General features: G+C 32.7%; 1 protein-coding gene across 8 annotated transcripts in view; it reads left to right on the forward strand.

Moving 5' to 3' along the window:
* Nucleotides 1–13,934, forward strand: part of DENND4C (DENN domain containing 4C) — a 158,329-nt gene that overhangs the window by 67,643 nt on the left and 76,752 nt on the right. For all 8 annotated transcript variants that reach the window (XM_074199885.1, XM_074199889.1, XM_074199890.1 and 5 more), the window contains 4 exons: nucleotides 828–972; nucleotides 5,021–5,196; nucleotides 8,097–8,197; nucleotides 11,229–11,447. In XM_074199885.1, coding sequence (XP_074055986.1) covers nucleotides 828–972; nucleotides 5,021–5,196; nucleotides 8,097–8,197; nucleotides 11,229–11,447 — 641 coding nt within the window. The remainder of the gene's footprint in view (nucleotides 1–827; nucleotides 973–5,020; nucleotides 5,197–8,096; nucleotides 8,198–11,228; nucleotides 11,448–13,934) is intronic.

Raw genomic sequence — 13,934 nt, forward strand, 5'->3', positions numbered from 1 at the left:
CATGTATGGATTAAGAGCCACTCCTAAAATCTGCCCCCTTCCCTCACTGATTCCTTTCTCTAAGTATTTTTAGTAGTATCTTTATTTAGAATTAGCTATACACAAGAATCATGTAATTAGTGGCTTAATATGGAGCATAAATACTTGTTTACCCAAGATTGAGGAGTTACAACTTAGTTTTTAATATATTTACATTGTTGTACCAGTTTTTAGCATAACTTGAGTTATAACATTAAGGTAAAAAATGTAGTAATTTTTGCAACTCATGCTGATGACCTAAAAAACAATATTTAATATCAAGTGAATTCTGAAAACCTTACCATTTATAACCATCTTTTTGACAACTTCTTTTCCTCTCCCAACCCTCATTTCTTTTGGAGGGCAAAAAAAAGCTAAAATTAAAACCTCATTCATAATTTTGTCATTTACACTCAATATCACAAGCAAATTTATTTTTATTACTAATAAAATTATTATAAGGAAGTAAGAACAACAAATTTAGCCTTTTACAAATGGGAGTAATGAATATAAACATTAGTTAGAAATACCTTATTTGGCCTTACATACAATTTTAAGTAATGATCATTGAGAATAAAATTTGCTTAAATACCTGAATTCTGTCTTTATGTAATTACATTCTGTATCATATATTGGCATCAAGATAGATCCTCTTGTATTAAATTGCTTATTTTCAGAAGATTAGTGCTCTACCTCAGGGTTCTTTTAAAAAAAAATCAAAGTACCATTTTTTTGTGTTCAAAATAAATCTTTTAAAAGTGTTATATAATTTAATTATTATCAGTCTTTTTTATTTTTAATTTTTCCAGTGGAGCCGACTTCAGCACATTGTTGATGAATCTGGGTCCTGAAAATTGTGCAACATTGCTTCTTTTTGTTTTGCTTGAAAGTAAGATCCTGCTTCATTCTCTTAGACCAGCTGTGTTGACAGGGGTTGCAGAAGCTGTTGTTGCTGTAAGTATCGGGTTTCTTCTAAGAATTTATAGCATCAAAATTGCCTTTTTTATAGTAAAATCCAAAAGCAAATACCATTTTAGGTTTTAAAAACTTTTACACCAGGGAAACTATAATAAATTGTATTAAAGCTCAACCTGGGACAAATAGAAATCCAAGCAAATAAAAAAGGTTTCCAGTTTGGCACATTTGGGGATGAGGGAATGGTTAGGAAAGAGAAGTCAGGTTTTCATTGTTGCTGTTTCTATTTTTTTTTAGATATTTTGAAAGCCATAAATTCATATATATATATATATATATATATATATATATATATATATATATGAACTGAACATTGAACAAAATAAAGACTCATTTTACCAAGTCATTTAGTTATGTAGTTTGTTCTAACTGGAAATTACAGTTATGGTTATATGCAGAATTTTAGTGATACTTAGCATAGATGATGATGTACCTTTTATACTGAAATCAGGAAGACATGATGCAGTAGAAAGCATCCAAGAATTATTATCAAACCCAGCTGGGTTCTAGTCTTGTCTTTGTCACTTATGGTTTAGTTCAGTCCCCATAGTAAGTACCTAATTAATACTTCAGTTGTTTTATTAACCATGTGCTCTTCAGTAAGTAATGCCACTTCTTTTAACTTAAGTTTCATCTGTAAAATGAAATGCTTAGTCTCTTAAGTTCCATCTAACTCTTAAAATATGTGATGAATTGTGGAGAATAAAAAGGAAGCATAAGGCAGGAAATGTGCTTTTTAGAAATTTACAACTTGGAGAGGAAAATAAAGTATATGCATATGTATATGAAGTCATCACAGCATATGATAAATGACTCCTTTAGTAGTGTAAAAGTAGTAAAGTAAATCCATGTAGGATTTAATGGAAGAAGAAATCACTGTTTTTAGGTAATTGGAAGAACTAGAACTTGAGCTCAATGATAAAGGAAAAGTGGAATTCAGATAAGTCAAGAGGAGCGATTTGTGATAATTGTTAAAAAATTGTATTTGCTGATCTACTAAAGGTATTTCTTTAATGTTTGACATCTATTACTAACTCTTGTGTATTCCTTAAAAATTAGATGCTTCTATATTCTTTTAGTTCCCATTTTCTTTTGGTTAATTCTTCTAGTCCATGGCACTTTAAAAAAAATTACATTTTTTTATATACATATATTTTTACTGATGCTTTTTGTTTTTATAAATCCTCTTTGTTCTCACTTCCTAGGGAGCCATCCCTTGTAAACAAAAAATTTCCCTAACTCTCTTTGTAATTTTGACTGGGATGGTGTTTGGGAGGTGGGGTGTTAATAATAATAATAATAATAACAATAACAATAACAATAATAATAATAATGATGATGATAATAGAAAAACAAATCAGCAAAAACTTTTAAAATACTGACATTTTATACTATATTTCAAAATTCTGGAAGGAGTTATTTTTTCATATTTCTTCTTTGGTGACATGTTCTTGATTATTCTGAACATACAGCTTTTTATTATTTTGTCATTTTTATATATTTGTCACAATGTATATTTTTGAGGCTCTCACATCACTTTGCATGAACTTATGTCTTTTCATGCTTATCTGAATATTTCATGTTGGTTCTTATAGCACGTGCTAGTCCATCCATTGCATTCATATGCCATAATTTAACTATTTCCTGTTGGATGGACATCTATCTTATTTTCAGATCTTTGCTACCACAGTCAGTGTAAATATTTTGCTGCATATGGAACCTTTCTTTTGTTAATGACTCCTTGGTATATTTTTTGATGCTCATCATAAAAATACCTATCATTAATACCCCACCTCCCAAAAACCATCCCTCTGAAAACTACAAACTCATTCTGTGTTTACAATTTAATCCAGCAAAACCATTATTAGTTTAGTATCCCAAAGAGATCATAATAGAGAGAAAAGGACCCACATGTATAAAAACCATATATAGCAACTCTTCCTCTGATGGCAAAGAATTGGAAATTGAGGGTGTGCCTATCAAGTGAGGGGAATGACTGAACAAGTTGTTGTATTTTAGTGCTATGTAATACTATTGTGCTGTAAGAGATGATAAGCAGGAAGATTTTAGAGAAACCTAGAAAGGCATATATGAACTGATACAAATCAAAGTAAGAACCAGAACAGGGTACCTAGGTGGCACAGTCCTGGAATCAGGACCTGAGTTCAAATGTGACCTGAAAAACTTAATAATTACCTAGCTATGTGTCCTTGGACAAGTCACTTAACCCCATTGCCCTGCAAAAATAACAACAACCAAAAAAACCCCAGAACATTGTATATAGTTAGAGCATCATTTCTTAACTCTTCTTGGCATTCAAATGATTCAAGAAAAATAATCAGTCCAAAGGACTCATGATGGAAAAATACTATCGACAGTTAGGTGGTGCAGTGGATAGAGTTACCAGCCCTGGAGTCAGGCGGACCTGAGTTCAAATTCAACTTCAGATACATAATGATTACCTATCTGTGTGATAACTGAACATTTAAAAAATCTGAATATTTAAAAATTGTCTTTATATGTAATTGGACAAAATAAAATGCTATTTTTTAATAAAGAATTATTAACTGCTTGATGATAGGGTCTATAAAATTCATTATTAGTATTCTCCACTTCATTTCTCATTCCCAAATTGATCTCTATATAAGAGTATAGATTTAAATCTGAAAAGGCCCCTTCAGATCTAGAATAATGATTTGCTCAAGGTCATGTAGGTACTCTGAAGTGGGATTTGAACCTATGTCTTCTGATGCCCAATCTAGTAACCTTTACATACTGCACTCCAGTTTTTCCTCCCAATTTCCCAATTTCTCTTTTGAGAACACTGTCATCCTCCTCAGAATCACCCTTGCCTTTTTCCTCCTCCTCACCCATCTATCAGTAAATATTGATTCTGTCCCTTCGTTTCTTTACTCCCCTTTTTTCCACTTAGAATACATGTTCTCATTAGGCTTCTATCAACAGTTTTTACTCAAGGTAAGACTGTTGTAACAATTCCTGGTTGGCTTCAAGATACTCCCACTTTCAAATTGTTGTTTACACAAGTACCAAGTGATTGTCTTAAATTACAAATCTAATCTCTGCTCCTCAAAAATCTGCTCTGTAGTTGGACTTTTAAGGCCAATCATATTCTAGCACTAGCTTATCTTTCCAGCCTTGCTTTATTACTTTCATGTTCCTTGAAAATGACATTCTGCCTTCTTCCTCCATATATTTTCATAGACTTTGACTCATGTCTGCCATATATTCCCTTAGCTTTGTCATTTCTTCCTTGAAGGTTAAATACAGGTACCATCTCTTTATTGAAGCATTCTCTGATTACTTTCCTGCCCGATACAAAAGGGTTTTCTCCTTCTTATACCTCATTTACCATTCCTTACTTTGGATTATATCTGAGTATTTTCTATTATAGCTTCCCATTATAAGAGCAAGGTCTTTCCTTGGTACCAACCTTGCACACAAACATAAGTGATGCTTAATAAATATTTGTGTGATTCAGTTTTTGTTGAGAAAGGATTATTATTGCTTTAATTGAAAACATTTTTGAAACTTTCAGTTGATTAAATTGATGTCAGAAGTATCGTTTTTTTTTTACCATTTGATTAGAGCACTTTCAGTAGATTTGTCCTTGAAAAGAAAATAAGTTTATTGATAAAATTCGCCCAAAATTTTCATTGAGCCTCTATCATTTGGTTCCATAATCAATTCCTTTTGCATTAGCTATTCATCTAAAATAATGAGAATGCATAGGGTGCCAAAGAAAACATTTGATATTTGTATTGCATTAGAAATAATATACCTATTTAATAGTAATTTGTTTAATCTTAGAGTTTCATGTTAAACTACATTACTACTAGAATTTCTGGTGAGGTTGTTTTTTGAAATGAAATTATCATTTTCAGGTAGCTATGAGAGGAAACTTTAATATACTCTTTCCATTGTATTGAAGTAATTTAAATCATGTACATGGAGTTTGTTGTTTGGTATCAAGTTTCATATTTGTTTTTATTACACTTTTTTTTTCCAGATGATCTTTCCATTTCAGTGGCAGTGCCCGTATATCCCCCTTTGTCCTCTCTCTTTGGCAGCAGTGCTCAGTGCTCCATTACCATTTATAGTTGGAGTTGACTCAAGATACTTTGATCTCTATGATCCACCACAGGATGTTGTTTGTATTGATTTGGATACAAATATGGTTTATATGTAAGTTTACTTTTAACATTTTTTACGTGTATCTGATGAAATAGATAAAAGAAAAATCTTTTTAAATCCATGTAAATAATATATGAAAAGGAAGAAATATACTGACCAGGGCCAGAAATTGTTCATTGAAATCTTTTCTTCCTGTTGGTTCAATAGAAGTGGAATAGATGAATTTTTTTTAGGTTTTTGCAAGGCAAATGGGGTTAAGTGGCTTGCCCAAGGCCACACAGCTAGGTAATTATTAAGTGTCTGAGACCAGATTTGAACCCAGGTACTCCTGACTCCAGGGCCAGTGCTTTAGCCACTGCGCCACCTAGCTGCCCCAGAATAGATGAATTTTTAGAGCTCAATTCAAGTTCTGATTAGGGATATACTTTCTTATAAATAGGAGCCAAGTAAGTGCTACTTGAACCTGAATATTAATTATACCACATTTTTCAGAGGTAATAAAATGTTTTAGTCATGGAACATTAGGGATCTAGAGAACAGATAGAGTCCTAGAACACTGTTCTTGGAAGTCAGGAGATATAGGCTCACACCCTAGCCCTCTCACTATTTTGCTCTGTCACGTTGGCTGAGTTATTTAATGTTTCAATGTCCTCATTAGTAAAGGAATTCAACTATATGCTTTGTAAGGTCCTTTCTAACATTTTACCTGTAAAATCTAGAGAGTATTATAAAGAAGAGTTGAATCCTGCTGCTAGTCTTCCTGTGCTTAGGTACCAGTGAGATTAAAAGAAAATGAGCAAGGAGAGAACAAACATCAAGAGAGTCCAAAGAGTAGGTTTTTTCTGTTTAAAAGTTTCTACTGGGGGACAGCTAGGTGGCACAGTAGATAGAGCACCAGCCCTGGAATCAAGAGAACCTGAGTTCAATTCTGGTCTCAGACACTTTTTTAAATTACCCAGTTTTGTGAGGCAAGTCACTTAACCTCATTGCCTTGCCAAAACCCTCCAAAAAAAAAAAAAAGTTTTTACCATTTGAACAATTCCAAATGACTTTTCACAAGAACGTATTTGAATCAAGGCTATGTTGCTTCGATCTTTTTTTATTTTATTTAAGGCAGTGGGTTAAGTGACTTGACTGGGGTCACAAAGCTAGGTAATTCAAGTTTCTGAGGCTGGATTTGAACTCAGGTCCTCCTCACTCCAGAAGTGGTGCTCTATCCACTGGGCCACTTAGCTGACCCCCTGGTTCAATCTTAAAATGAATGTACCATTAATAGGTAGTTTTAAGACCACTAAGCTCCTATGGTTTTGAATATATTGAGACTTGTTCATTGATAAAGAGCACTGAATAATTTGCATTAAACATCCCTTTTTAGTATTTATATCAATTAAAAATTACTTTTGAAGGATTTCCATGTAGTTTTAATAAAAAACTAGCTAACTTATAGTATTACATATTTTAAGACTCCTTATTTATGTGTATGGTTAGTGAGATCTCTTTTTTTAATATTCCCTCTGACCTTTTTTGGGCTGTTTTCCAACTGTTACTATTTTCTTTCCTATTCAGTTATCAGATTGAATAAATTATGTGAATGTTGGATATAATTTTAAAATTCAGTTTTATTTTATTTTCAGATTTTCATTGTCTCCCTCCTACTTCTCCTTTTCATACCTCTTCCCCCTCCACAATTGAGAGGCACTCTTAATTTTAAACATTTTATTTTTTATCCTCTCAAATTTCAAATAATAAAATTTCATTTATTTTCCAGCATTACTTTTGCTTTATTTTTACATTCTGGTCTCTAATATTTTTCTCATTGGTATCAGTACTTTGGTTTGTAAGATTTAGCAAACAAAAATTGATAAATGTAGTCTTTGTAAGATACTACTTAGAAATGCTTTCTAATTGTTTTTTGATTGCCTTTAAATGCTGAATTGACTGTTCACATGAGGTAAATTATGTAGAATATTTGTCTTGTAGTAAAAATGCCTTATTGCTAGATTCACTTGGGGACAGATATATATCAGATGGAGTTGTGTTTAGAACTTTGATATGAAGTTTTGGAGCTGAGAGATAGATTTTTGGCTTTAGATGAGTGCTTCAGCCATACTTGATGCATCTCAATTACAGTTTTGAGTGCCTTGGTTACTGTATAATTAAAAAAGGTTCTTTGACCTTTAATGGAACTGAGAAATAACACGTTTAGAAGATGTAATTTAAGCATAAAATTCAGATCAAAAAGTGAAAAAAAAATATCATCCTATTTAAGATATAAAAGAACAGAAACCAGGAGGCCTTAATCTTAAGTAAAGGAATTATATGTACTTGTTTTTAATTATACTTGCAAAACTTGGTCATTTGCTCTTTTGAGTGACAGCAGATCAAGTTCATAAATTTTCTGGAAGGGTTGATAGTTAATCTTGGGATTAACTATCATATTACTCTTGCCTAGTAAAGACATAGCCAAAAGAAGAAAAACAAAATAGAGAGGGCCTGCTCAAAGCGAATGTTGAATGAGGATTCTTATTCTAGAGCATCAGTTCTCATTTATATGTTCACCGGTGTTGATCTTGATATTTAAGATGTTTTTTTTTAAAAGGCAGTCTTAAAAATATGACTTGACTGGAAGGTAGATGATTCATTTCCACATTTGTTTTTAAATCTTACTTGAATTTTTTCTCTATCCCATTGTTTTCATTAACATACTAAAAGAAGAAGCCTACTGTTTGATGTGACTGTTAATGATTTTTTAGCTGCAGTAATTCTAGTCCAAGACCATTTATTAAGTTATAAATAGCCTTAGAGTCTTTTCTTGGATCTTAGACTTCAAGGAATTTGCCCAAGCTCAAACCTTAGTCTCTAGAATGATTATCCACTGTACCATCCTACATCTAAGATTAAAATAAGATACTTCACTTTGCATTTACTATATTTTTTTGTTTATTAAATAGATCTGATGAAAAAAAGAGCATGAACTGGAAACAACTTCCCAAAAAGCCTTGTAAAAATTTGCTTAGTACTTTAAAGAAATTGTATCCCCAGTTGTCTTCAGGTAAGTGTGAAGTATTTTTCATGTAGAAGAAGTACTATTCTCAAAAGAATACAACACAATACTTCATTCCCTTTTTATTTTGATCATTTGATTTTTTTGTTTTTAATCAAGTTGTGATTTTTTTTGTTAATCTTTTAAAAGGAACCCTTTAATTTTGTTTATAATTGTTATTGTCCTGTAATTTTCCTTAATAAAATACTTCTTTTGTGCTTCTTGGGGCTCATCTATTTTCTAAATTTTTATGTAGATGAGGAATTGCTTGCTATCTCAGAAAGGAAGGAGAATGGAGAGAACTTGGAACTCACAATTCTAGCAATGATTATGAAAAAATTTTTACATGTAACTGGGAAATAGTCAATGAAATAAATTTTTAAAATTGTTTTTAAATTAAAAAAGCTAATGGCAACAAATTTTTTTGTTAGGGGATGGAGGAGAGGATTTTCAAGTTCAAACAAAACACAATAGCAAGAGATAGAAAATGAAATTCGAGTTTAAATAACAACTTAACAATAAAAATACATGGGAGTCTACCTGCCAAGACAAACCCAGAGATTATATGAACATGTTGACAAAATGCTTTTCACAGAAATAAAGAGAGATCTAAACTGTTGCAGAAATATCAATTATTCATAGGTAGGCTGAACCAACAAAGTGAAAATGGCTATTTTTTCTGGTTAAAAGACTAGAACTGAACAGAAAATGTGTTCTTTAAATGCAAAACTTGAAATGCATAAAAAAGGTAAACAGAAAGGGGGGGGAACGCTAGTCAAGAACATTAAACTCGGGGCGGCTAGGTGGCATAGTGGATAAAGCACCGACCTTGGAGTCGGGAGTACCTGGGTTCAAATCCGGTCTCCACTTAATAATTACCTAGCTGTGTGGCCTTGGGCAAGCCACTTAACCCCATTTGCCTTGCAAAAACCTAAAAAAAAAAAAAATTAAACTCTATATATCCCTACAGAGGGAGGTAACACCTGTAACTCTTGAGAATTGTATATTTCTTAGGATAGTTAAGTGGTTGAATATATTTGAAGGAAATGTACTTAGAGGATATGGATATAAATGAGAAATGAGTGCTATGTTGGTTATGAGGGTGGTGTTTCTATTTTTTTTAATTGGTATTTTATTTTTCCTGATACATGTTATGAAAGTTTTTCAAGTCATCCATATGCATACACATATTTTTAAGTTACAGAATGTCCTTCCACCTTCCCTTCCTACCCCTTCTCCTCAACAGCTAACAGTCAGGTTTATATTGTACATACACATTTGTGTTGAACATGTTTACAATTTAGTCATTTTCAGTATGAGTAATTAGGATTAAGGGAAAGAAATACATAAGAGAAATTTTTTAAAATGTGAATTTCATGGGGTTGCTAGGTGGTGCAGTGGATAGAGCACTGGCCTTGGAGTCAGGAGTACCTGGGTTCAAATCTGACCTCAGACACTTAATTACCTAGCTGTGTGGCCTTGGGCAAGCCACTTAACCCCATTGCCTTGAAAAATCTAAAAAAAAAAAATTGAATATCATGTGCATCAGATTCTGGGGGGGGGGGGGGTTAATATTGTTTTTCTTCTTCTGGATGGGGATAACATTGTCCATAGCTGGTCTATTAGGGTTGTTCTAGCTCTCTGAACTGCTGATAGGAGCTGCTTCCATCTAGGAGAGTGATATTTCTTATAGAGAAGGAGGGAGGAAGAATACTTAAGAGACTCTATACATTATTAAATCCAAAATGACTTTTTCTTTACTAAATAGTTTAGTTTAAAGGATGGTTGTACAATTGAGACAGGGAGTGGGAGCCTATTTAGAAGAGTTGGACATAAATAAATTAGTAAGTGTTCTTGAGTTAATACATACTTTAGGAAACAAGGGTTTATCTGTCATGGTTGGAAAGCTAGAGGGAGAGTGTACTTGATACTTTGATTTGGGAGAGTTGTAGGTCTATGTTTAGAGAGTGTATTTAGAGAAACTGGACAATAAAAGATCATGAAGCAATTTTGTTTACAATTGGAGGGAGTGTGTTGGGGGGAGGTGATAATAAACAGTTCATGAAATGATTTGACTTTGCATGATGCTTTGGTGCATGAGATTTGTGTATCCATGGAGGGTTCTTGAAAAAGGGACACTATTAAAAAAAGGGGGGACAATATAAATCAATTGTAATTTGATGTGATTTATGACTCTTGAGAACTGTATTTCTAGTGGGAACCAGGGGTGTACTTAGTGCATGAGGCAATGTTTCTTATCAACCATTAAAGCAGTAAGCAATCAATCAACCAGTCTTTGAGAATGATATTTCTGTCAGGACAGAGAAAAGGAGTATATTGTGACAAAGGGGTTGTAGGTACAAACCAAGATTAAAACAGTAACGACATAAAAAGAAAGACTATTCTAGGAGAAGTCTAAGGCATTAGTGGTTAAATAATACCAGGTGAAGAGACATAAAGAACTGTTATAGTTGAGGAAAAGTAGGGAGAGTAGGGAGTAAAAAGTAGAGAGAGAGTTAAAATTAAAAGAAAAGTTAAAGGGGAAAGGGAGCAAGATATTGGTGAGGAGGAATAAAAAGAAAGGAAAGAAGTATAAATGAGGAAAGATATGAAGGGAAAATCATAATTAGTAATCTTAACTGTAAATGTGAATGGGATGGACTCTCCCATAAAGCAGAAGTAGATGGCAGAATGAATTAAAAACCAGAATCTTATACTAGAGAGATAGACACTAGGTAAAGGTAAGAAGTTGAAGCAAACTATATCACACTTCAGCGGAACTAAAAAAAAATAGGCGTAGCAATCCTGATCTCAAACAAAGCAAAAGCAAAAATCAAGTTCAACAATAATGATATGACTTCATTGCCTATAACCCCTTTTTAAAAAATGAGTTTTCTTCCTTGTCCCTTTTAATGAGAGCTATCTTTGTTTTTGCTTTTTCTGAGATCACAGTGTCTTCAAATAGTTGACTATTAATTAATGCTTATTGATTGATTGATAATTGATTTCTGGTTTTTTTTTTATCCTTTTCATTATATAGTTCACAGAAAAACACAAGAAGGCTCAGCTGTGGAGATGACTCCAATAGAAGCAGATTTCTCCTGGCAGAAGAAAATGACTGAACTTGAGATGGAAATCCAGGAAGCATTTTTACGCTTTATGGCTTCTGTTTTAAAGGGATATCGAACATACCTCAAACCAATCACAGAAGCTCCTTCAAATAAAGCCACAGCTGCAGATTCATTATTTGATCGGCAAGGTGAGTGATGTTGAAGAGCACAATTCCACATAATTGGATTGAGTTTTCTATTGTTTCCTTACAAAATGATATCCAGAATAAAAGTGCTTCTCTATTATGTTCATAATCCATTCAGCTAAAAAATCTATTTTTATTCTGGGAACTGGGGATGTAAAGATGGAAACAATCTCTGCTAGGTTCCTACTTCCTACAGATAACATATATTTATATTCAATAGCATAAATATAATCTTTATAATTTAATCACAATTGATTGGAGATTGAATGGAGATTAATTTTATCTTTATACTATATTTTTAGTTTTTTTAACCAGGATGTTTTTAATTCTGGAATGAAGCCTTTGAAGGGAAACAATACTAGGTCAGTAAAATGAATGTCTGAATCTACAAAAGGTAGTCTATAAATAGGTTCATATTTTATAATACCATCGAACAGAGCTTTTTTGTATTTTTCTTGGCTGTAATTAAAATTTAATTCCTCTTTTAATCTTAAAATATTTTCTGGAAGTTTGAAAAATAAATTTATACCTTCTTTCCAAATAAACAGTTTGTTCTAGGACTTTGAAGTAGAAAGAACCATACTAGTTCTTTATCTTTTCCTCTTACTGACTCTCAAGCTCCTGGGAAACTCATATTTTCATTTTCACATTTTTTTATTTCTCTTTTTAATTTTTCTTTTTTGAGGCAGTCATGATTAAATGATTTCACTTAGTCTCACACATCTAGTATATGTAAATCTTGTTGCTACACGCTTTAGTTCTTCTAGTTTGTGCCCCTAAGGAGAGTAGAGTATATTGTTTGGATTACACCAAATAACCATAGTAAATGTTAGATTAGATTAGTATGACATTTAATAAGATCAGATGGAGTCATTTGAGATAATTTAGAAGGGAGAGAATGCTAATTGTTGCTGGGGTAGTATGGGGGTGGGGCTGAGATTGGGGAATATGAAAGGGAAAAAACGAAAGCCTTAAATGCTACCAGGGCGGCTAGGTGGCGCAGTGGATAGAGCACCAACCCTGGAGTCAGGAGGACCTGAGATCAAATCCAGCCTCAGACACTTAATAATTACCTAGCTATGTGGCCTTGGGTAAGCCACTTAACCCCATTGCCTTGCAAAAAAACTAAAAAAAAAAATGCTAGGCCAGTGTAAGCTAAAGGAAACTAATAGATATTTTTGAGCATTGAATCAAAGAAATGGAATAACAGCACAAGAGTTAAATAGCAACAATATAAGTCAATGGTATAATAGATGTTACAAGACAGCAGTTAACTGTCAGATGAACAGTTATAGCCATATACTGAGAACTGAGAATAGGGAGTGAGTGATACGTGAGCTAGGGTGATTTTTATGGGAAAATAAGGGGGGGGGGGACTGAGTTTTTATTTTTATTTTCATTTATATTTTCATTTTTAATATTATAAACTTGGCAAAAATGAACAATCATAACATTTCTCCATCAAAAAACAAAAAAAAAAGCTATAAATGAACCTGTAAATTTCAATTATGTATGACTTTTCCAAAAAAATTATACTACCAAAAAAAGTGTACCTCAGATTTAATATATTAGGTCCAGCACTGTCCTATGCTATCTTTTGCTCTCTTCTATGTTTTAGTTAATAATTCATTTGTATTTTCTCCCTCTCTTTGTGGATGTCACTATCATTACCTTACCTTTATATGACTTTCCAATACTCCATTAAAAAAAAAACCCACCAAAAAACCTTTTTATAAATAAAAATAGTTATACAAAACAAATCCATATATTGGTTGTGCCTGATCATTTTACACCCATTATCCATCAACTTTCTGCAAAGAGTTGGGAAAAATGATTCATTATCACTTATCTGGACTTTGATTGTTAATCTGACCATGGAGAATGTATTAAAGACAAGCAGAGATCTGATGCCAGCACCTCTCTTCTCCTTCACTGTTTTTTTTTTATTTAAGGCAATGGGTTAAGTGACTTGCCCAAGATCACACAGCCAAGTAATTATTAAGTGTCTGAGGCTGGATTTGAATTCAGCACCTTCTGGTGCTCTATCTACTTCGACACCTAGCTGCCCCCCCCTTTACTGTTAAACTCTTAGAAATAATTTACATTTGCTTTTTATTCTTACTTGAAGTGTTCCAATTAGAGAAGCAACGATATGTTCATAGTGTAAATTTTTGATCTTTCAATTCTTACTTTTGACCCATGTTTTTCTAATATATTTCTCATCATCTTCACCTCTTCCTACCTTGCTTTGAATATGAAAGTATATTTTGATTTAATTTGCAAAGTCTAACCAAGTTCTTTGATATATTTCCCTACTTTTTTATCACTAGTAATTAATTTTGGTCCATAATCTATAAGCAATATGGGTGTCTTACGAAATGATGTTTCTTCCAGCCTTTTAAAAATGAGCAACAAGACTACATCTCTTGTTTCTTTTATTTGCCTCTGTGAGCCAACTTTCCATTAGCTGAGGTTTCATTTGTACCAAGA

This window comes from Macrotis lagotis, chromosome X (genome assembly GCF_037893015.1).
Source record: "Macrotis lagotis isolate mMagLag1 chromosome X, bilby.v1.9.chrom.fasta, whole genome shotgun sequence".
In the NCBI taxonomy this organism is placed as follows: domain Eukaryota; kingdom Metazoa; phylum Chordata; class Mammalia; order Peramelemorphia; family Peramelidae; genus Macrotis; species Macrotis lagotis.